General features: G+C 38.4%; 1 protein-coding gene across 8 annotated transcripts in view; it reads left to right on the top strand.

Annotated features, from left to right (window-relative positions):
* Positions 1 to 25,529, top strand: part of DLG2 (discs large MAGUK scaffold protein 2) — a 1,053,001-nt gene that overhangs the window by 735,609 nt on the left and 291,863 nt on the right. For all 8 annotated transcript variants that reach the window (XM_086739684.1, XM_086739682.1, XM_086739677.1 and 5 more), the window contains 2 exons: positions 13,008 to 13,144; positions 23,373 to 23,517. In XM_086739684.1, the coding sequence (XP_086595810.1) occupies positions 13,008 to 13,144; positions 23,373 to 23,517 (282 nt within the window). The remainder of the gene's footprint in view (positions 1 to 13,007; positions 13,145 to 23,372; positions 23,518 to 25,529) is intronic.

Here is a 25,529-nt window from a genome sequence, read left to right as displayed (position 1 = left end):
GGTGGCAAATCATTTGTCATAGTTTAGCCCCGATCAGGACCAGACTACACAGTTTCTCTCTCACTCCCCCCACACTCCGAGAGAACAGGGAGAGAAAATGTAAGAAAATAAAAGGCTCGAGGTTTGAGATAAGGACAGGGAGAAATCCTTAAAGTTACCGTTACGGGCAAAACAGACTCTACTTGGGGAAAACTATTTATTTATTACTAAAAACAGCAGGATAATGAGACAGAGAACAAGATAACCTCCCCCCACACCTCCCTCTTCCCAGGCTTAACATTATCTCTACCACCTTCCCCCCACTCCAAGTGGCACAGGCAGGAAGAGGGAATGGGGGTTATAGTCAGTTCATCACACCTCGTTTTACACCGCTGCTTCTCGTCAGGGGAAGAACTCCTCACATTCCTCCCCTGCTCCATTTTTGGGGTCCCTCCCACAGGCCACAGTCCTTCGTGAAACTGCCCTGGCGTGGGTTGTTTCTTCCACGGGGTGCAGTCCCTCTGGAACAGCTGCCCCAGTGCTGGCCCTTGATGGGCCACAGCCTCCTTCAGGCATCCACCTGCCCTGGCGTGGGGTCCTTCATGGGCTGCAGGTGGATCTCTGCCCCTCCGTGGGCCTCCATGGGCTGCAGGGGCACAGCCTGCTCCACCATGGGCTGCACCACGGGCTGCAGGGGAATCTCTGCCGGGAGCCGCATTACTGCTCCCCCTCCTTCTTCACTGACCTTGGCGTCTGCAGCCGTTCCTCTCACAAGAAATTTCTCACAACCAGCTCAGGCAGACGCCTCTCAGGGTCTCCTCACATCTCCTCTCCTCTCCACTTCTTGCAGCCGGGCTGGGCCAAGTTGGGCCCAGTCGGCCGCCTGGCAGGAGGCCAGAGGGTGAGGCCTGCAAGACCCACAAGGTCTGCACCACGCCCCCCCCCCCCGCCCCTGCTCCAGCTTCTTCACCTCTTCATTTCTTCTTTTTTTTCTGTTTTTCCCCTTCTTAAATACGTTATCGCAGAGGCGTTATCAGGGAACATTCTGCTACCAGTTGTCTTGGCCTTGGCCAACAGCGGGTCCGCCCCAGGCCCAGCTGAGTCCACTGAACAAAGGGGAAACTTCCAGCAGCTTCTTACAGAAGCTGCCACCATAGCCCCCTCCCACCACTAAATAAAACCAGGACATCATTAAATATTTGTCGTGAAGAGCCATCCAACTTAAAAAGCACTGACTCAGCTGTACTCAGTTAAAGATATGTCACCTAATGTTATATAAAGCAAATAGCATTTGGTAATGAATTAGAATAGTCATCTCCTGTGTCAAGTCTGTAGGTTTCAAGAATGAATCTTGATTGGAAAAAATGGTGGGAAAAGGACAGCTTTACATAGTGCCATGACTTAAAAAAATTAATATCTCATCAAAGCTAATAACTACTTTAAAACAGATCTTGGTGTGCACATCTACACGATCAAATGCTTTTCATTTACATTATTAGGAGGTGAAATAACTTGTGCTGGTGTCAGTAACTACATTAATTTGTGGAGAAAATTACATAGGTACTACTTGTTAATGACAGACAACTATGATTGACTGTCAGCATAAATTTGGTTCCTATGCCTCAAACAACTGGTGTACTTTGTGCACGGAAAGTGAACCATATTTCAGCATTTGAACCTGAGTTAATAGAGAATATAAAAATAATAGCAGATTCTTTGGATCTTCTCAGTGCAGTCATTTCAGGTTGCTGCAACTACCTGCTTGTCTCTCAGCACTGCAGAGGAGCCATGCCATGTTATTTTTCTTTCTTTTTCCAAAAGATACATGTCTGAATTTATATGGGATGCACCAAAAAGTAAATAATCAAGTGAAATTTAAGAGCATGAGCAGTGGGTGAAAGGGAGAAAAACATTCAAGATTTTGTCTGAATTGTCTGATGAAGAGAGGAGACAGTCAGGGAAAGGGTACTTCTCTCAGTTTTACACCAGTGAGATCAAGCTCTCCCATGTTGATCCCATTTCCAGATACTTCTCAAAATGAAAACCTTAGAGAGTTGATTATTAGTTACATATTAAGGTAAAGTGGCATTTTTAACAGGGGATGCAGTTAAAGTAAATACAGCTACAAGAGCATATTTACAGTAATGAGGCTAATTACCTTTAAAAATTGTGTTACGGGAAAAAAATGGGACATTAGGGATAATTTAGTTTCTCACTGCTTTCAACCTTTGTGCATAACTACTCTCTGAATTAAACAGTCTCACAAGGCAGCCAAAGTTTGTTACATCCAACTTTGTTAAGCCCAGAGCTTGTCTTGAAAGGGTGAGTTAAAGGTTTGATATTTAATTCCCTAATCAGGAAAGGTTCATAGTACCAGTGTATCTGCCAGAGCAAAAATTTGAGAAATATTGAATAAGCATTATTATTACACTGTTTTCTTCTCCGGTAGCAATATCAGATTTGTCTTAGCTCTCAGGAGTATTTCAAACCTATGATTGCTGACTTCTCTTTCTCTCTCTTAAGCTTAGGAGAGCAGTTTTATTGCTCCCTTTCCTCCCAGAAGGACTCAGGCTCTAAAGGAATATTTGTACTGAATTTTTTTTCAGGTGCGTTGTTAGTCTAAATAGACATTGCTGTCCTACTCACTCCAACCACTTGCTCCTGTCCCTGCGTCTTTCCCTCTTACCACATCCCCCAAGCTGAGTTTGCTGAATAGTGGTAATAACAGAAAACTGTGCTACCAGGAATGGGGGATGCATGGACCCAACCCTATTCTCAACTGCCTACTCTTATTGCTGCCATCTCTGTAGATTCTGGTGAATATGCAGCTGGTCTGTGTTTGAAACTAATTTATTTTAGTTTTTGTGCCATTTTCAGCTTGCCAATCCATTTGGCTAGAAAATTGTCATGGCTGATACAAGGCAGACAGTGGGAAAGCGTGGCTGAAGGCATGGAGGAGAGCAGTTATCTCTTTTGGCAGCAGTGAGGCTTTAGATCAGCATATGACAATCTTAAAAATGCACCCTGCAACGCCCAACTTGGCTTTTTGCTGCTAATTAGGACAACTGGGTGCTTAGAATGATGGACTCATGGAATGGTTTGGGTTGGAAGGGACTGTTAAAGATGATTGAGTCCAACTGCCCTTGGGGGCATCTTTCACTGGATTAAGTGGCTCAAAGCCCCATCCAACCTGGCCTTGAACAGTTCCAGAGATGATGTCTTCATCTGTAGTCATGCACATTCCAGTTGATTTTTGCCCAAGTGAATGAAAAGGCAGGGGTGAGGATGAGATAAAAAAAAAAAAAAGAAAAACCACCAAAAACCTCTTGCTAAGAAAAATCCTACTAATTCAGGAAAAAAAAAGAGTGAGAAAAAAGGGTAGCTTTTAACAGTCCATTCATATCACATTCAGCCATACAGTCACTTGTGCTGTGTTTAACATTATTCCCTGCAAGATGTAAATGACCCTATCACACAGGCAGCCAGACAGATGATGTCTACCCTCATCAAAAATTCTGATTTTTAGTGACTCTGGATCTGAAGACTTTGTCCTTGTGGGTACAGCAAAAATGTGCAAAAATTTCCTGTGTGAACAGGAAGTCAGCGTGCATGCCTGATCTAGTCGAAGATGTCCCTGCTTCTTGCCGGGGGTTTGGTCTAGATGACCTTTGAAGGTCCCTTCCAACCCAAACCATTCTATGATTCTATGATCTATGATTTTACGCGCAGCTTTAGTGTAGGCATATGCAAACCTGGCATGGATATGTGAAAAAAGACATTTCAAAAAATCAAATTGTAAGCAGTTAATACTGTCCCTAAGTGGCACATCTTGGATTTATCTGCTTTACATCACTAATCTTCACTTTTTTAAATACATAATTTGACTGGTTTTAACATGAAATGTTTAGACTCGGTATATCATGCAGCTTTTTCTAAAAGAGTTGAACTACTTGCTATAATTCTTGGAGTGGCAGTATATGTCAAAAATGAAACAATTTTCTTTCTTGCACTTATGCTAATAAAGTTGTGACAGTATGATTTAATATGCCTTTCAGTGAACTTGAATCCTCGTTAGTGCTTTAAAAATGAACTTATTGTGAATAATCAGGAATACTGCCTTCTCTTTTCAAGACAAATTTTAAAGTATTCTTGAGAATTCCTGTTGTGCAATTAGGCCACTGCTCATTGTCTGTGCTGTCTCAGAAATTTATTCCTAATTAATTTGAATAAATGTAATAATATGAAATAAACACAACTTCTAATGAGGCTCTAAGTGTATTTTCCTAGCTTACTGTTTTCTTTCTTTTAAACTACATCTGAAAATAATGTATCTTTAGGGATAAAGATATGCAAGCAAAAAATCATAATGGGAAAAACGTTTAGCTGCAAAACTGAATGGAAAAGAAAAGATTGTTTTCATTTGCGTGTTAGATTCTTTTACAAATTTCTACAAATAGCAGTGTAATTTAACAAGCTGTGCTTTCAAGGTTTTATTCAAGATTACAGAAAGATTAGCGTTACTGTTATGATAATGTAAAAGCAGTGCTTTATCTACTGTACCTACAGTGGGATTGTTTTTAAACAAGCACTCTCTGCCTTGCAGGTATGTTAACATTTGCAGCATAATCTCCCTTTCCCATCCTCCTCTCTGGGTGGAAATGTAAACAATTGTTTTAAGCCGAGGAGTGTAATCCTTTGTCCTGAGAACAGATTCCTTTTGTTCTTGTTGTGACCCTGTAGATTCGACTGCAATGTTTGATTTTGATGCCCAAAAGAAAGAAAAAGTGGTTGGAAAAGAACTGTAGATGTTTAAATTTGCTGCTGAGGCCAGAGCAGAGTAACTCAGCAAAAAAAAAAATAACCTCCTGAAATATCCAGAAGACTTTTTCCATATTGTGGACTTTTCTGTGTTTCTGACTTTTCTGGGTCTCAGATGGTGCTGATGAACTACTTGTGTCCAAAGAAAAGATGTACCACGTTGCATTCCCCTATCTCCAGCAGAAGATCAACCTCAGAGAAAGCAATGTTAGGCAGGGAGCTTTCTAGGAGATCCCACCACACACCTGGTTTGGAACAGGTATAAGGAGCTGTCGGTAAAATAGTAGCCGAATTTTAAAATTACATATGCTTCCTGGTGGTATGGATAGCAGTTTGTAAAATTTGAAATGGAGACTGTGAATCTGCTTAGGTATTCTCAATCCCCAGGAAGGTGGTGGAGTCACCGACCATGGGGGTGTTCAAGAAACGTTCTGTGATTCAATCAAGGGTACAGAAATCAGCCTGCCATCCCTGCCTCCTGGATCACCAGCCAGCAGCTACTACTGCCGTCTCTCCTCCTTCGAGCTTTAGCTGGCTGCCATTCTTCCAGACTTTAGTTCTTCAGAGAGCTGTTTGGGGTAGTATGAATGTACATATGCACCAGCGTATTGAAGACATTTTAATCTCTGTGAGATCATCATCTCTGTGCTCTCTCGCTCATCAAGCAGGCACTGAGAACAGACCTCTGGAGATTCCTGCACTAGGCTGCGCAGCAAGATTGTGTTACTATAATGTTTTAAATTTGATTTAACTTTTTTCTTTTTAATGAACTAAGAAGTTAAAATTAGAACTCTTTTATTAAAATGTATTTTTAAAATTTTAATTTGCAGTGTTTAAAGTTTGTGCAGACGAAAGACAGAAAATTTTACTGTTTATTTTCTCCTAAAAACTGACCAAAATCTGCCTCCATGTGGAAAAGTCCTAAGCCCTCTCTCTGCTGAGGTTATGGAAGGGTCCACTCCCTCAGAGAGCCGTGTCAGTGGTGCAGTCAGTGCTCATTTGCAAGGAAAAGATTTTCTGTGCCTGCTGTATAATCACAACTGCCAAACAGTTTCCTGTCAGGAGCTCCTCTCATGAGTGTGCTGGCCATACTCTGTGGAAGTGTTGCGTGTGCTCTCCAGTTTGATCCCCAGTAGAGGCTGTACTGGAATCTGGCATCTGTTGGTTCAGTAGTACAGAAAGGTGATGCACTGGATGCCAGAATGTAGGGATTAATTAAAATAATAACTATAAAAATGGCTGTGGGCAAGAACAAAGGAACTGTGTAACAACTGCTGGATAAATAGCTGAAGGCGTGAGTATATAATGACACACAGTGCAAAGGAGACAGTAATTTTCTTCATGTGTAAGGTGGTTTCAGAGAATATTCTTCTTACCTGGTGGCAGTGTACATCTTCTTACCTGGTGGCAGCTGTCTGACATCAGCTGAGAAATAACCAAAAACACTAGATATTTCTGCAAAGAAAAGTCGAAACAATGAGGAAGATGCTTGAAGTCTTTAACCCAAGGCCATTAGAAAGAATCACTGGATAAGATGTTAGATTTGTTGGGTCTTCGGCCTTTTTCCCAGTCAAGGCTCTTATCAGATTGCTGGTTACAAAAGGAGCCCTCTGAAGTGATCTGGGAGCAGGGTCTGAAACAGGAGTTAACAATGGCAATGAAGGCAGGCAGCTTTTAAGTATGTTGTGAATATTAGTTAAAGTTTTATGAAGTACTTTAGATAGACTTTTTAATCCACAGAACAAAATGTAGTAAAATTTTATTCCTGTAGGTCCTTCTGGTATAAGTTGTCACATGAGTCAGGAATAGGAATTGTTATAAGAACTCACTCAAGTGAATTGATATTTGAATCTACCCCTACAACATGAAGGAGGTAGATAAAGTGATATTTCCTGTGTTTAGGATTAATAGTTTCTCAGGAATTGATTAATGGGATGACAAATAAAACCAGAAGGAGACAACTCTGTAGAGGAAGATCAGTCCGTCCTTGTAGCATTGTATAATTATTGTGAAACATATTTTAATTTTTGTTTTGTAATGTGTTTCATTTTTATGTGTACCAGATAGTAAAGAGTCTGCTGTCAATAACGAATCCTAGTCATAAGTCACAGCTATAACAAGTGTATTAAACTTCCACAATTGTGGGGTGCTACCTTTAAATATGTGCTATATCTCTCCTTCAGGAAAACAAAAATTGGCAACTTGAGGCTTAAGCAAAAGGGCTGGGGGAGATATTCCCTGCTGCTCCTCTCTTTATACTGAACCTTGTTTCAGTTTGTTTATTCATATAGCACTGGGTATAACTGCGATACATGTCAAAACAAGTCACTCAAATTACATTGGTTAAAGCATTTTGTATTACTCATGTTCCTTTCCTCCTTCTAAGTGGAATTTGATTAATCAGAAGCCTGGACTGGATGTCATTGCTCCAGGTGTGATGATTTCAATGGTATGTCCATCAGTATGAATCTGTTCTCCCTTGCAGAGGAAAACAGAGGCTATATAAATATTGTCTCTGTACCCTTAGGTAATTTCAACAATAAACCAACACTGAGCTAGATTTTTTTTGTAACTGAGTGTGGTAGAAGTGGCTGGTCTGTGGAAAGGGAGCTACCTCAGTTTGGGTTCCTCATTGCCTTGTCTGGTTGCTCACAGGAGCACGATCAATGTGTTGTGTCCCACAGAACAGCCAGGCTCAGTGCCAGGGAAGGTCCTCAGTGGGACCAGTTGTTGCACAAGTAACAGTGTTTTGCTGCCTGAAACAGTTTCATAAAATCTGAGTTCATACAGTGTTCTGGAGCAGATTGTTTTTTTCCCACACCTGTAGAAAATGATCATGGCAAAAAGCAATGAGAGGTCATACAGGAAGGGAGAGTGATAATTATTCATGAACTCTCCAAATAAGTTACCCAGTTGCGGTCATTCATATATTTCATTCACTCTTCATTTCACCCACATCCTCACAAACTCCGGGGTGCATGTGCTGAGGTGGTCTGGCTCACTCGTGTGTGACACAAAGGACATGGGACATCAAACACTTACCACATCTCTTGGCATTTTCTTGATTGGCAACCATGGACTAATTTTTGGACAGATGATTTATGCCCTCTAGGAGTCCACTGTTGTTCTGGGGTGGTCCTTTGCACTGAATATTTCTTTCTTCAGTCTATACGTCTTAGACGAGGCAGCTGCTCATTGCCTGATTTTCTTCATTTAGTACACACGGATCTGCTTTCTGTTTGGGCTTACAGGAAAGAGAATGGCATGTGTCACATGCCGTAATCTTGCTGCCAACATCCCACTGTTACGGCACAGGGTCCTCTGCTGACAAGACACCTGTGCTGTGGCCTTAACAGAGTCCAGACATTTTGTCCAGGCTTACCAGAAACAACTCATTTTTAGTTTTATTGCTGGAAGTGTTCTGTATTGTCAATACCCATAATTTCTCTAACTTCTGGTCCTTCTAGTGCTTACATGCACATTTCCATTCATATCTCATTTGTTTCCAGCCTAATAGTTCTGTTACAGCTCCTATGCATTTTCTGGTTTCACCAGGTTACTCTGTTCAGCAGGTCGCTTTGGCAGTGACAATGCATGTTGTGGTAAAGCCAGGAATCCGGGAATTAGGAATTATGCATTTTATGTCTCTAGAACACACTGTTTTGGTTAACTACCTGCAAATCACACACTTCTCAGTTACATTTAAAGGCTATGGCTTACATTCTACTTTCTTTGGCTTCCCCATTATTTGGAGGTTACCAGCTAGGATTGTGAAACTCGTTGGATTTATTCTCTAAAATCCTTATTCTGTTTGCTGGCTTAAAATAAACTTGGTTTTCTCTGTAGTATAGCAGCAAAATGCAACATCTCATTTGGGTTATGAGTGAGAGTTTCATTTAACTTCAATTATTAGAAAGCTGACATTATCTAGCTGCAGTTGATGTTTTATGCTCCCTCCCTCATTACTGGAAAGTGATATGCCCACAGTGTGATTTGTCTTCTGCGTCTTAACCAGTGGTTTTGTTACCACATAGAGGCACCTGTTGCTGGACTAATCATAGGGGGAGCCTTCATGCCTACTTTTGACCAGAAAAGTAGTTAGAACATATGTTTTAGTAGTTAGAACATATATTTTTACTAATATAGTGATGCGTTTAAAATGTATATCTGGTGCAGCAAATAATGCAAAATAGATGTAATTAGACACCAATTGCCTTTTCCTGAAATAGCTCTGATTGAGACTTGGGAGGGGTTTGAATTGTTTTGGCTGGAACTGTTTTTTCTTTATGGCTTCATTATCCTTTCAAATATTTAATGGTTTGTTTAGTGATAATCCAGGGAAAAGATATGAATAAATATCCTTGATCATTGATAATATCAGCAGTTTCTAATTTTGATGGAATAGCTCTTTCCCATGCCTCTTTCTTCTTTCTGGTAACAGTAATGTCTCCTGTCTCATTCCACCAGTATACATGTTATTATCCACATGCCTAGCTCCTGTGTTTGTGGAAGGCAGATGAATATTACAAATACCTATCCAGTGGAAATGGAAGGAAATAGAGTTTGATCAATCTTCTTTAGTTTACACAGTGACCCAATCTTACATGTGCCTGTTCTTTTCAGTGGTTTTGAATTAAGCTGAGCGTGACTTGAATGAACACCAATATTAAACACAGTGCTCTTTCCTTTTCCTTCTTGTAGTTGTCTCTTCTTCACAGAACCATAGAATCATAGAATGGTTTGGGTTGGAAGGGACCTTTAAAGGTCATCTAGTCCAACCCTGTCTTTCATTAGATCAGGTTGCTCAAAGCCCTGTCCAGCCTGACCTTAAACACTTACAATGGTGGAGCATCCACAACTTCTCTGGGCAACCTCTTCCAGTGTCTCATCACCCTCATCATAAAAAAAATGATTCCTTATATTCATTCTAAATCTAGCCTCCATCTAATCCCTGGTGTGACAAAATTGGACACTCTGTCCAAGCTGCGGTGTTGCTGTGAAGCAGATTGCGCATGAGCAATGCCAGAAATGCTCATGAGGAGCATTCCTCAAAGTGACTCCTGGTCTTCTATGTTCTGATGGCAAGGCCTCCCTAGCCACAGGAGTCAATAAGAGAAAGGTTATTCAATTAAATATACTAATTTATTTTGGTTTTGTTTTTTTTTTTCAACTCAATGGAGCAATGTAAGTGACCAAGTTTAGAAAACATATCTTCCTCACTATGTTCCCAAATATTTTAATTATTCTCTATTTTTAAAATAGAGTAAAAATCTGATATGAAACTAGTGACAGGAGGGATGCAAGCATGGATACACAAACCTTTCCGAGGTTTTAAAACAAAACAGAAACCTTCAGTCTAAATGGGGGTGGGACTCTTAACTCTAGTTGTGAACTTTTATAGAACTAATCTTCCCACCCACCTCTTCCCACATCCAGCCCCCAGCCTTTCAGAAACCAAGAATGTGATTCATCTCATCTCTTTCAGATGTCTCTTTGAGATGAGATGAATCATAATTTAAAAGCCCTTAATGAATTTTCATTGATTATAAAGGTAGCAGGAATGATTAGCATAGTTGTCTGATGTCATTTGGCTATATGAATCCTATTGCAAAGTTTTATTGTAGTATACTTTCCTAGTGCCCTAGCAATTAACAAAAGTCATTTAAGTAAAATTAAATAGGCCATTGTTTCATTCCCCATTCTTCCCAAGAAGAAATCTTTTAAAGAAGACAAGTATGATTAGGCAGTGGAACTAAATCATTATCAATAGGAAAGCTATGGAAAATTTCTCTTTTCCTCAGTTGTCTCTCCTACCCACTCTCCATTTTCTCCCTGCAATATTGCCCCATCTTGCTCTGCTTTTTTACACCTTTTTATGCTTATTGCTGATTTTTTGGTTCCCAAAGGCAGATCCTGCATACAAACACAATGTACCCCCATGCATTGCAACACAGCTACATTTCATATATAATAGAGAAGCAGAAAAAGTTACTCCTTTCATCATTGTGAACTTCACTTTTGTAATGGGAGTAGCATGTTTTAGTGCTCTTTTTCTGTGATTTCATACATCAGTTGTGATAAAACCATGCAAAGAAACAGCAAACTCCAGCACCCCGCTCAGCACTGCAGAAAATTGAAGGGATTATCTTTGCTGCTATTTGTTTATATTGCAGCAGGGCCAGGCTGAATTAGGAACCCCTTTGTGCAAAATGCAGAACAGCTATATGACCAGAAGTTACCTTGCCCTTTACAATCATACAGTGTTAATAAAGGGGAGAGAAGAGGATCGAAGCGTACCATAACCCCGTCTTCCCAAGGTTGTGCCCTGGGTGAGCGGTGGAGCTGAAGAAAGCTCTCCAGTTGCAGTCTAGCCCACTCGTTTGCTCTCATCATCATTCTGGAGCACTCTCAGATCTTCACTTTACTGGCAGAAGCATATGTAGATGTTTTTTGGGTCAAAAGGATTATAATTGTGTCACCAAGGAACATTTTTCTGTCATTGTTCCTTGTCCAGAACTGATGTTTTAGGGAAAAGCTTCCTTCTTGATGTTTACTTAGAGTATCTTTTTGCTTCTTTGTTAGTGCTCCTAGGGTAATGAACAAATTCTTCTATGCTGAAGAAATAATCATCCTTTTATCCTTGTATTTATCCTGGAAGTAGAGCATAAATAGTAACAGTGAGCACCAGTTTTATCTGGAAATTAAATAAAACTTTGTTTTAATTATCCTTTACTTCTGAATTAACTTCATATATATTGTTAATAGTAATCTTATTTTATTAAGTTTCTTTTTGTAATTTACTCTTTTGGCACTAGCTATTAAGTAGTCTGTTGTTATATGACTTCACATCTTTTTTTAAGGTAAAATAATGATCAAATGAAAATAATATGAGAAAAAAAATATTTAATTCACTCAAAAAAATGTATCTAAGTACTCATACAGCTGCTAAAAAAAAAAAGCCTATGTATATTAAATATACCCTCCCTTAAATTTTATTGCACAAGCCGTCAGACTGGTGAGTTTGCAATAAAATGCCAAATTCCAGGCAAATCAATTTTTACTATTGCCTTTTACTGCTCAGGCTGAAGCTATTACTAACATATTTGTTTTAACAATGACTGAACAGCATAGATTTCATAGATAAAGCTAGGGATTATTCTCTAAATACCTGTAACTATTTTTCTGTATAGCTAAGAGAGAAATGCCTGGTTGAAGAAACAATCTAAGAAGGTTATTGTCAGTAACAGCTTATTTGTTCAGCTGTAAGCTGCCAATAGATATATGATCTCTGAAAAATTAGCTGTATGAAGTAGATTTTTATGGAAATAAAGCACAGCAGTTTCTGTCTTTTTTTCTGATTGGGAGATAAAAGTATTATTATAAATGAAAACAATGATTTGTTGGTTTATGTGATGTGTCAGAGGATAGGAAAAGTAGGAAGAAGGCAAAACCGCCTTTTTTTTTCTTCTCCCGGCATTATTTTCCCTTCCTTTTCCTGAATCCTGTCGGCATGTGTTATTGACATTGTTCCAAAGTTTGGCTCATCGGGTGCTTGTCTGGGAATTTCACAGCTCACTGAACAGAAGTTATATATGTACAAAAGACTATTGCTTTTTTTTTTTATGTATCCATAACCAAATATGTTTGTGTCTGAAAAAAATAGGCAAAGCAGATTTAAATACAAATATCTACATCATTTATCTTTCACTTTCAGAGACCCTTCACTGCGGTACAATAGAAACTTGCAAAATCTGCAGTACACCTCTCCAAGTTTTTTTAAAATTTTGTGGACAATAAGAATACTTTTAATTTTGTTCTGATAGGCTGTGATGTATTTTATATCAATATTTAACAAAATAAACTCCAAGCTTCAGAGTTTTATTACTAGTCATGGCAAGTTGTGCTGTAACTTCCTGATGTAGAAGAAGGCCTGGCGAGGCCTTGTCCCTGGCGAGGACAGGCCGTGGGTATAGAATCATCAGTGGTTCAGTTCTTTTTGTGTCTATATTCCTATAATTGAACATGACAAAGAATTTCCTTAATTTGTTTCTGTCCTTGATGTTCCAGGACCCTAAAAATATCTCATGTTATTTGTATTTCTATAAAAAAATACTGTAATTGTACCGTGGTTTAAATACATGCTAGTCTTGCACCCCTATTCAGTGTTTTCTGTTGTATTGCTAATGTTTTGTTTTCCTTATCTTCTCCAGGTCTGGGATTCAGTATTGCAGGAGGGGTGGGAAACCAACACATCCCTGGGGACAACAGCATTTATGTCACCAAGATTATTGATGGAGGAGCTGCGCAAAAAGATGGGAGGTTGCAGGTTGGAGATAGACTTCTTATGGTAAGTATGACTGATTTAAATCATGTTTTATTTAACTGAAAATTGTTTCGTATAGGGACTTCCATTCACCATATGTTTTACTAGAGGTGACCATTACAACTTCTATAATAATTATGAGTTATATTTCTGTCATCTTTATTTTTTTCCCATTCTTTGTATATATTTCTGAGACTGCAGTTAAAAAAAAACATTGCTCTGGAAAACTAACATTTAATGAAGAGAAGGCAATGGGTTATATTACTTTGACAAACCTTAAACTGAGAAGATAATAAATACATTATGCCCATCAGTGACAAGTCAAAATGCACAAGAAAATTTTAAAGGAAGATTTTAGACAAACTGTTCATTACAGCAGTACTGATTCTACTAATCATTTTAAGAAAACTGACCTGTGAAAATATGCCACTAAACTCTCATTTTTAGCCACTTTCAGTGGACTATTACCTGCACTTCAGTACATATAGGAATGCTTTATGTGTATGTTCCATGTAGATGTTAAAAAAAAAAAAAGTTTTCCATCTTTTTCCTTGAGGTAGTCTGATCAATCTCACTTCACGAAATTTTTCCCGATATTTGCAGTGCTAGTACATTGCTCCCTGTAGATAATTCTTTCCCACTCACAGAGTTTGTTTAATTCTTTGTTGAGGGGGAAATCCTGGCCCTGGTGAATCAGCAGAAGTTAATCTATGTCAAGTTGTATTCATGTCAATGCATTTGCATAGATTTCAGAAGGTAGAGAAATATTTTTTGAACGAATGCCATGAAAAAAAAAAATGTACTGCAGTAGCTCTGGTTTGTGACATGATATCTAAGCAGTAAAAAATTGCCATGACCTTTTTTTTTCTGCCTACAAAACTGTGAATAATTGAAGTTTTCTTTGTTTGACTAGGGACACTGTGTTCCAGTCACATGTGAAGATGACCATTAATTTTATACAGGGTATTAAACAGAACAGGAAAGGCACTTGGTTGCTGGGTTGGTGACTGTCTGACTTTTTTTAATTAACCCAAGTGGGTAGATAAAACAGCCTAAGGATCAAATGGTGTTATCAAAATAAAAAAAAAGAAACTAGAACTTACTTTTTTTTTTTTTTTTGGTGTTTCTTTGCAGATTCCTAGCACAGTAAAGTTCAAGTCATGTTGTATAATGAAATTTTGTCTCATTTTTCTATAGAAATGGATATTTGTGTTTGCCAAAGTTGCAGTTTATCTTGTTATTTTGCACTTTTCAGTAAATCTACTTGTGTTCAGCTGTTGGGTTTTATCATTATGAGAATTCCTCAGTTTTTGTGTCATCTGTAAATTTTTGTTACCTCACTCTTAATTTCTTCCAAATCACTTGGGGTAGTAAATAATGTATGCAGAGAAAAACAGATGCAAAACTCTACCTTCACCATCTGCAGTGTAATTTAGTCAGGATGAATTTGAGTAGAAAAATAATTATTTTAAACACCACTATGTATAAATACATTCTTTCCAGATTTTTTATGGGATTTGTGTATTAAGCATCCCTTCTCAGTCTGGAACCTGTGATTCACTGTTTCTTCACCATGTTTCTTCATGGTGACATCACTCCTGAATGTGACCTCTGAAAATGAGCAGGGGTCATCCTCAGTGCATTTGATGTCACATCTTTATACTGCTTTCCTTTCAGTCTGGACCAGTAAAATGAGTGAAAAAAAAAGCAATCATAATGTTGCTCTCTGCTAGTCATATACTTCCAGACCAAGCTTTTCATTGTTGCATAAGAAAATCTTAGTCAACTTACTCTTTGTACACCTTAGCCATTAAAGTGGAAATAAGTTTACAAGATCAACATCTATTTCTAAAATTCTTGCAGATTACAGCCACGTTTTCTGGTTCTCTTCAACAAGATACCCTGATTTCTTTATAACTTGTGTACCTTCAATATTTTTTTCTTCTACTTTGTGAAGTATCTGTCATTTCATGACATTTACTTCATGTTCCTTTGTTAAAAGTGAGTGAAAGAATTCATTGCTTTCTTTTGACGTTGTATCAACACAATATTACCCTTGTCATCTGTACAGCCCTCCTTCTGCTTCACTGATTCTTTATCGATTGTATATTTGAACACTTCTTTTTTTGTGTGTGTGTGTGTCTTCTCAGTAGTGCATCCTTTCTTGATCTTTATTTTTTCCTACATTTCTCTATAAATTTTACAAGACTTTATAATACTTTTGGAATTCTCAGCAGCTACTGGGGAGCTTGTTTCAGCTACTGGGGAGCTTGTTTCATTTTTGTGTCTGTGTTCTGGTAAGTTTGTGTGGAATGCTTTCAGATCCCAAAGAACATGCAAATGAAATGCATTAAAATTTAAGTTGTAATAAAAGAGATACTGCAAAACCAAAACTAACATTGAAATGTAATACAATTGGACACTCTCTGAGGATTTTGCAGTTCGGTGGCCCTACCGTTATTAAATGCAGATTGCTAATAGTGTTTTCAGCTGAGCATTGTGATTATTATGAAATCTATACAAGGGTGTGTCTGTGCAGTTGTGTTTCTGTGACACTGAGCCTGCACTTAAGGCTTATTATCTTGAGATTTCCACAGGAAAAGACTCCAAGGATAATCCTGAGATGCCCATTAAGAAAATTACTGGAGGAAGCATAAGATCCTCAAGTTGAAAAATGAACTCAGTAGTTTTTGTAGGTATATGTGAAAGGAACAGACCAGAGGTCTGCTCTGAAGACTTACAGCTAGGAAGAAAATACTCCCTCAATGTATTCTGGTGGTAATGTCTACGATAATGTCTACTCCTGCTGATGGTAATGCCTGCAGTGAGAATATGACCACACTGGGTTTCTCACCTAGGTTGCGACTCTTTGCGCTGGAAAGAAGCAAAGGGAAATTACGTACAGAGCATCATAGGCTAACAAGATAATTCAGGGTCATCTGTAGGGTCAAACGAAGTTGCTTAGGAATCTTCCCAATTGATTCTCAAAAACCTCCAAGGATGGAGCTTGCAGAGCCTCTCTGAGAAGCCTGTTCCACTGCTTGACTGTCCTCATGAGCAAAATACTTTTCATTATAACCTATTTGACCCTCTCTTGTTTCAATATATGCCTGTTGTCTGTCATCCCGTTACCACATGCCACTCTGAAAAGCTTAGCTCTGTCTTGATGACCTTCCTGTAAGCAGCAAGGGGCTGCTGTTAGTTGTCCCCAGAGACATCCCTTCTCCAGTCTGAACAAGCCCAGCTCCACCAGCTTCTCCTCACTGGGCAAGTGCTCCAACTCTAACCATCCCACTAGCTCTCCCCTCAACTTGCTCCACTTTGCTATCTTTCCTATAGTGGGGGAGCAATACTGAACACAGTGTCTAGGTGCAGTCTAATGAGGGCCAACTCTTGGGGAATAATCCTTCCTCGGATCTCCTGTTTCTGCTCCTGCTCATACAGCCCACGATGCTGTTGACCTCCTTACTGCCAGGACACACAACTGGTTTGTGCCCAGCTTGCTGTCTGATGGGAGCCACAAGAATTTTTCCGCAGAGCTGCTGCCAGGCTGTCAGTCCCCAGCCTGTGCTGTTGAAAGGGCTTAGTCTGTGCCAGGGGCAGGACTTACTTTTTCTTCCTGTTGAACATCATAAAGTTACTGCTGGCCCCTATCCAGAATGACACCCCTGACCTCAAGTGTATGGGCTCACCTCCACAGTGAAATGTCATCTGCAAAAGTAAGGAGAGTCTGCTCCTCACCTCTTCCAGTTAATTGATAATGATGATCAGGAAGAGCCGAAAAATCATTTAAGAGTTATTACCTCTCAGATAATAATTACCTTCTTCTATCTGATACCGTCATCTCACTTTGGAAGGGTTTATTTACAGAATTGATAAATGAGAAATCAGTATAAACTGTGTGGTTATACTAGTACAAAACAACACTAATAGCTAGAAGCAAGATCTTCTTCGGGGAAAACTCCGAAAACATTAGGCTTTGAAAGAAATTTTAAGCTAATATTTGTCTCTTATAAGTATTAGCTTTTCAAAAATTTGTCTCTTGCACCAAAATACCCTTGCATATTTGGGCCATATCCATTAGCCTGTTGTTTCTTGGCCCATATAGTCAGAGAGATCAGATTTTTGTGGGGTTATTTATGCTTATAGGAAAAGTGATGTTACTCACATACCAAGAGATTTAATTTAATTCTGTTTTCTTGCTGAAAACAGAGGGAAGAAACAGGAGTCACTTTCTTCCCAGAAATTTAGGCTTGCTTCCTACCCAATTCTGTGCTAAAAGAAAAGCATGTTATTGTTTGGTGGTTTCATAGGGCTACAGTGGGGTGGTGATTGCACGACTGTTGATATGTTCCTTATAGGATCCCCTAGCAGTATCCACTTTTTCAGATTATATATGGATGCAGGATCATGTTTGTGTTAAAGTGTTCATTTAAGATGCATCTAGGTTAGCATTTAGTTCTTATCAGAAGTGCGCTTTTAAAGTGATTTTGTGTCTTGTGGGATTGTCTTTTAGAAAACAAATTGGATTTTTTTACATGAAACCGCAAAAGAAAATGCGGTCCAGAAGGATTCTTAAATAGCATTGCATTACAACTGCGAACAGGCATTCTAGTCCACAGCCTGGATGTAATGCAAACCCCCTGGGGATGTCGTATCACCCAGACTCTCTGTTGCTGTGAATCACTCCTAGTGCACACATTCTTCACCCAGGTAGATGTATCCACAGGTGCAACGTTATGCTGCTGTGGCAGCTGATGGAGCACAGGCATTACCCCGTTAGATGCAAGTGTGAACAGATAGTACCTGATCTGTAGGTTGTACTGGCTGAGTAGCATGAGGGAAGCACACTAGAAAAAATACAGTACTCTAAGGTGGAGACTGAACTAGTACTGAACTAACTCAGAGGGTTCAGTGGCTGCACCCCTTCTGAGCCACTCGCTGTCGTTGACTGTAGCCTTGTAGTGCTTTATCTGGCATTCAAATGAAGATTTGCTAGGATCGATCATTGGATGGTACCTTAGCAATAAGCTTCCCAATTTATTCCTTCTAAGGATACTCTCATCTGGTTGTGTCTTCACAGTTGCATCATTCCCATGCCACTTCATTAGCCCTAAAAACATTCTTTTTAACAAAATCAGTGTAAACTGGGATTGGAAAATGATGGTCCAGTATAATACAATGCCACTTGCATTGTGAGTGTGTTACGCTGCTTGAAGCTTGAAGTCCATTGCTCAGTTTTTGTCTGTGAAGCACAAATTTTTCCATTTCTCTGCGAAAAGCAGATCTAATTTTGAACACTTATCCTATAACTAATCTAAGGAAGCTAATTTCAGAGGGATTAACAGACTGTGTCATCTGAAGACAGCCCATTTGTTTCTATTCAGAGTCCAGCGCTTGTGCAACTAGCTCAAGAATCCCTGGGGTTATAAATTGTTAGTTAGTCCAAATAGATTGACATCCTTCAGACAAATGATTGGTCTTCAGCATGGAAAAACCTTTCACTTTTCACAGCATTTTAAATCATGGTGAGTTAAAAAAGGCCATCAATGTTCTGGATTTACAGCTGGCACATTGCAGGTGTTTACCAGCAAATGTTCACTCAGGAAAATCCACTTTCTGAATGAGAAGTAGAATATGACACAAAAGCAAACATTACCACTGGCAAGCTAAATATCACCTCTTTGTTTCATTCAGTGAATCAATCAAATCCCTCTTACCCTAAATCAATAGAGGCAAGGAACGAATTCCTCCAGAGCTTTTATTCTGTTATCACCTTATGCTGTTGTGAATGAAGTTATCCTTTAGAACACTTGGACAGTCATTTTGGGGATTCTAAGCTTTTCACTCTAGCTACTTCTCAGTGCCTTTGTTTTCCAATAAGAATCTAGGAAAACTTCCAAATGAGATAATTCTTGCTTAGGTTTACACTTCATGGCCTTGATTATGCTATTTAGGAAAAACCACCCCGGTCTTTTTATATCTCTTTGACAATATTTCTTACTGATTTCCCCAATCGCTCAAATAGCTTATTTAATTGGATTTGTCTCTTTAATTTCTTTCTCTATTGCTATATTATTTCTTCCTCTTATTTTTTTTTTCCCTGTAAGATCAGTATGTCTTTGTATTGCATACTTTCTATTTAAAGAAACAGCTTTCCTAATTTCTTTTTTACTTGAAGTGCTGTTTGCATTTCTGGATTTTCTGTATATGGAACTTTTCCCATTAGAAGAGCCTCACTTGCTCTATGCCTGTTTTCCTCCTCCTCTCCTTTGCCTCCTGTCACAGCATTCTGTGGCTCAGGCACCTGACTCTTGTAACTAAACTGCATTTGCCTTAGGGTTTTTTTTCCTCTTTAATTCATTGCTACTTAATTTGGCTTCTTAGAGCCAGAAAGTTGGAGTGCAGAACCCATTCTACCCACTCAGCTCTGATGTCAGCCCTTCTACGTGAAAGTTTCAGGATCTCATAGGGTTGCATGCCATATACACTTTGATTTCGTATTTTGTGCACATCTCCCACTCTCTGTCTTCTTAACCTCTAACTAAACTCTTTTTCGAACCACGTGCTCTGCACGGGTTGTCTCGACAGCAGGAAGTGAAGCTTTGGTGTCATGCATTGACTGTGCCACAATCACTGAAAATGCCAGATTTAGTACTTGAAATTCTGTTAAAATAGACATCATTTATGGAAACAAGAAGGAGCTCGAGAAATAGTCTCTCTTGGAGATTCTGGGAGATTCTCCTCTCTCTATAAATCTTACCGTAAAAACCAACTACAACAGCATATTTTCTAATAATCACCGTGTCTGGCATGATATTTTGAAGAATGATTTCCAGAGATTTCCTTATGAAAAAATTACATAGTACAGTTGTCTTGCAATAGTATCTAGGGAGCTGAACAATATAATTCTTCAGTGTATTCAGGTTTTCATTTTTGTATATCAGAATACATACAGATGTCTTTATTTGTAATCTTTGTTTTATGATAAAAAAGTAGAAAAGGTATAAATGCATGCACATAGTACTATGAATGAGAATTGTAGGTCCAAAGTAAAAACTGCCTTCTGAAAGAAACTGGAAAATGCAGTATATATAATATACTGTGTATAAATAATTTCAGTATATATAATATATATTTCAGTATATATAATATACTGAAATTATAAATTGATTTTGGCAATGACTAAGGAAAGTGGTTTTATCTCCTTCTCAATGAGCTCCCATTTAAAAGAGACCCTATGGCACCACTGAGAATCTTTGTTTTAATAAATAAATCAACATGGTTTTGCATTTATTTATTTATTTGCTCTTGATGTACATTGAGTCTGTCTTTATTTCTTTCTTCACTGAGAACTGAGCAGTCCAGGATAAAATTAATTAGTAGCAAACTTTCTTTCTAGGAGTGTTCTCTCTAGAGATGACAAACCTCTAATTTTCTGTATATTCAGAATGACTTTGAATGGCAATTTTGGTATATGTTGCTGGAGTACTTCTTATAGCAGAGCTCTTTACTTTGAAGAGTCCTTTCTTCTCAAATTTCCTTTCAGCATCTTTTCTCTGAAGTTTTCCTTTGTAACTTGATTTCACTCGTGCATTACCTTCTTTCAAGTTCTACCAAGTTCCAGCTCAACGTATTTCAGTTTTCCACAATATTCTGCACACTTAAGCTTACATATACTAGAAATAAGAAAAAAAAAGTACATAAACTTTGCAATGATCACTAGATTCTGAAGTGTCTAAAGATAAACATAATGCGTAAGTGCTCAGATATTAATTTTTAGTTTAGAATTGCTTGGTCTTTAATTTTTATCTTAACTTCAAGATTTGTACAACTGGTACACAGGATTGGTGAAATACCTGTCCTGTAAAGTTATTGTCAGAGACATAAGAAGTAGGACCTGTCGCAGTAAATATAAGTTTTATATGTATCATACTACATTTTTTGTTTCTAAAATGACTGTTTATCCTCCAGCTGCATAACTGTGACATCCAGGTGTCTTGTGCTGGAAGTGCAACAGTTCTAATCACAGTTTTTATCAGCTATATTTCCATGAAAAAAACTTAGAAAAAAATTTGCAACAAGTCAGTTTATGTCTTAATTGTTTTTATACCTTCCTAAAATGACTGAAAGTCAAAATCCAAACAGTACTGTGATATTTCATTTTGTGTCTTTTTTTTGCCTAAGAACATTTATTTACAGCAGTAGTAGAGTGGGAGGTTATTATGTGAGACTTTCTTTACTTTAGAAAGTTTGCAGTTAGAATGAAACACAAAATGCAATGCACAGACAGTGTGGGAAGGAGAGAAGATAAAGGATAACTATGCAGTAATCCTTCCAAAAGTGTGAATCTTCAGTATTTGACAGTTTTGAAATACATAAACAAGAAAGACTTTATTTCAGTCACCACTTCTTGCTATTAGTTTAGTAATTTTAAAAGATATTTCTTTATTAAAATTGTGTGTTGCTGCTGTTTGTAGCAAAGAAAAACAGAGAAATTTATAGAAGATAGGTATCAGATTTTTATTTAAATAGAAGACCTGTCAAAATACAGCATATAGTGTCAGCAACTCTATCCTGAGTGTTAGGTTGTATCATTGTTCTTCATGTCAAATTGTCATAACATGCCTGTCATTGCATCTTTCAATTAACCTTAGAACCAAGTTGGAGAATTATACAAGGAATAAAGTTTAAACAGAATCCTTACATTTAGCGATAGTGTCCGATAGCAATCATTCTCTCTTGGTGTTGATGAATTCATCTGGATATGAAGAGTCCTCCAGTCATTCATAGTAGCTGGATTTCTTTCCAGTTACCAAACCCTTCCGCAGTAGCCTGTTGTCACAGCCAGGTTTCTGATAATTTAATTATACTAAATTCTCTAGAAATTATGTATTTTTTTCAGTGATTTGCAGCTCTACTGTGTTACATTATAGTTGAAGAGCTACTTTTTCTTGCATAAGCTTTACAAAAATCCTTGCAATAACTGTAGAAGTTGGAGGATGGCACTTTAAATCGCAATAAAATGTTTCATATACAACATTCACCTTGAAATGTAGGTCACTGGAACAGGCTCCCCAGGGAAGTGGTCATGGCACCAAGCCTGTCAGAGTTCAAGGAGCATCTGGATGACGCTCTTAGTAATATGATTTGGTTTTAGGTAGTCCTGCAAGAAGCAGGGAGTTAGATTTTATGATCCTTATGGGTCACTTCCAACTCAAGATATTCTGTGATTCTATGATTTCTGTCGGCTTACAGCACATGTCTGAAACTTGTGTCTACATCCTTCTTTACTTCTTTCCTCTGTCCTATCATTTCTCTGTTCAGGATGTATACATTTTGGGGCAGGAACCATTCACTATTCTGTTTATAGGAGGACAACCTATTATTGACATCCTGTGGGTATAGAGGATTTATATTTTAATAAATTTTATATACCTCTACAATATACCACTTCTGACACTTTTGTTTTTCTTTTTCTGTGAGTAAAGCAAAATTAGGCAAGGTTTATTGCCACTGTTTTATTCCCTATTTAATCTCTATTCTTGTCCTCTTATCCTTGCTTTTGTTAAATATTTTTATTTTCTGATAAAGTACTGAACTAGTACTACATTCTATTTTTCAATGTCTCCTTCCTGTGCTTCCAGAAAACTGACAAACTTTCACACTGAATCTCCCTTTTCCCCCATCCTGAACTGCCCTTTTTTATTTCCTGCACCTCACAGGCAGCCCCTTATTCTGTATACCACTCTGTACCTCTTATTATTTCAATGGTCAATGTCATATCAGGGATGGAAAAATTTTCAGATATTAAGTATTTGTGAGGTCTCAGCCATGCATGCTGTGAGGTGAATTTGGATGGTTCATCTTAATAGGCCAAATAACAGACAGTTTCTATAAGTTATGTGGTGTTGAATTATTAAATTATTATTAAACATAGTTTTATGTTAATGATTATACTGGTAGCAGAATATCACAAAGGACTTTTCTACTGAAATGACCAAGTGTCATCTTGACTCATTGTGATTCTGTGATATTATCAATACTGCTACATCAGGCTTTGAATATGCATGTGCTAAGAAAACTGTATTTTCTACCTTGCTGCAATACTGCTTCTTTGTTTTGATTTTGTTTTGATCCTCAGTGCTCTTTGTCTACAGCATTTTCCCCAACATTGTGGTAACTGCAAGGCTCTGCCATTTTTTGTGTCTATTTCTGCATCCCAACTCACCTGTCTGATTTCTCCTTTAAGGTAAATAATTACAGTTTAGAAGAAGTTACCCATGAAGAGGCAGTAGCGATACTTAAGAACACATCGGATGTCGTGTATCTAAAAGTTGGAAAGCCCACCACCATTTACATGACTGATCCTTATGGCCCACCAGATATTACTCACTGTAAGTGATTTTCGCAACTCATTTTGTAGGAGATATTAATTTGTCAGATGATTGTGTTTTTTCATAGCTTGTCCAAAGTACCCCATTAAAGTTTATGAAACAGCTTGAAAGGCTACAAAAATGAAATGTTTATTGCCACTTAAGCATGCTACACTGGTGAAGTATTACAAATAATATAACTCTGCTAAAGTATTTTTGCAGCAAAAGTAACAGTGTAGCTGATGTACTGCTGCGCTGCTTACAGTTAGCCATGGTCCAGATGATCAGACTGAACTCTAACTCTAGTATATATGCAAATATATTTTGAAATAGGATTGGATTTGTAGACTGGGGTCCTCTTTCCACGGAAAAATTGGAACAAAGAGCAAACCGTCTTGTACAAACTTTGTGAAAAGCCTGAGAAAAAATTAATATGATATTTACATAAAATATTTACTTGTAATGTAAAAATCACTGAGCTACTTACACAAATTTACCTATTTTCTGTGTATTTCCAATTCCTAAATTATTGTGCCATTTAGCTTTATTCTCAGTCTCTCCATTAAATTTTTATATGTTCATCTGCTAATTTTTCACTGAGTACTTTTTTTTGTCCTTGCATTCATTGTACACCCTGTGTAGGAAAAGTTGTTGAAACAATATAGTAAAGCTCAGTGAAGGATCTCAGAGGAAGGGAAGATGATTTTATTTTAAAACAAATTTATTTCAATCAGGCTGTCATATCCATACACTCAAAATCATCTAGGCTCATGTCCAGCATTGGGGTAGAAAGACACGCATCTCCCTGAGATTACCAAGTACACGGGCAGGTGGCTGTGGAGCCGTTATCATACATACATACCTTCCTTTTAGGTTTGACAACCTCCTAGCTGATGTGCTTTTTGTACTCTTAAGGAGATGACAGCAATTAGGATCTTCTGTCTCTCATCTATCCACCTACACATGTCTTCAGGATTTACTCACTTCCCTTTTGTCTCCTTATCTGAGTGTCCTAGGCTCCAATCTAGTCTTTATCTCCCGACATACTCTCTTAATGGCTTGAGTCTTTGTTTTAGTTTGGGTGTGGGCTGTCCTGACAAGTTACATTTAGTTATGCTGAGTATTGATGACTTATTGATTAATCTAGGGGCTATCAATGCATGCTATTCTTATAGCCCTCCTGCCAGTCCTCCTGGTATCCATACTCAGGCCTTCCCTTTCCCTTTTCACTGATAGCAATCTTAACATTTCAGTTTCAGCTCTTTATGCCCCTGGTGCTTGTTGTTCTAAACAGTTCATTACTGAAACTCCCTTTCTTCATTTAGTTATTCATTTGTGGTGGTTTAGCCGGGATCACTATACAGTTTCTCACTCACCCTCCCCCTACCCAGCAGAATTGGGGAGAGAAATTGGGAAGAAAGGAAAACTCATGGCTTGAGATAAAAACAGTTTACTAAAATACTAAAAAGTACAAAGATAACAGAATATAAGGATATTAATATATACAAAATGAACAATGTACGATTTCTCACCACCCGATGTCCGAATGACCGACGCAGCCTGTCCCGAGCAGCGATCACGGAAACGACACCGAGCAGCAAGCAAAGCGGGGAGAGCAAGCCAGCAAGATAGAGGGAATGATGCCAGCAAGCAAGAGAGAAGAAAAGGATGCCAAGGGTGCCCGAATGGATACCCGAATGGAATGGATGCCAGAAAAGAATGGATGCAATGGATGCAATGCCCCCTCCCATGGGCAACCCCCACTTATATACTGAGCATGACGTTTATGGCATGGAATACTCTCTTTGGCGAGTTTGAGTCAATTATTCTGTCTGTCTTTCGCCCAGCTTCCCACATCTGCATGTTAACGAGACGTTAATGAGACTTGGAAAGCCAGACAGTGTCCTTGGTCTCGTTAAAAACAAGTCATATCATCAGAGTGTTTTTATCAACATTCTTCACACACGAAATCCAAAACACACTGGCTACTGAGAGGAAAATTAACTCCATCCCTACCGAAACCAGGACATCAT

This window comes from Chlamydotis macqueenii, chromosome 1 (genome assembly GCF_036417535.1).
Source record: "Chlamydotis macqueenii isolate bChlMac1 chromosome 1, bChlMac1.mat, whole genome shotgun sequence".
NCBI classification, from domain to species: domain Eukaryota; kingdom Metazoa; phylum Chordata; class Aves; order Otidiformes; family Otididae; genus Chlamydotis; species Chlamydotis macqueenii.
The sequence above is the reverse complement of the archived record's forward strand: the minus strand, read 5'-3'. Positions and strand labels throughout refer to the sequence as shown.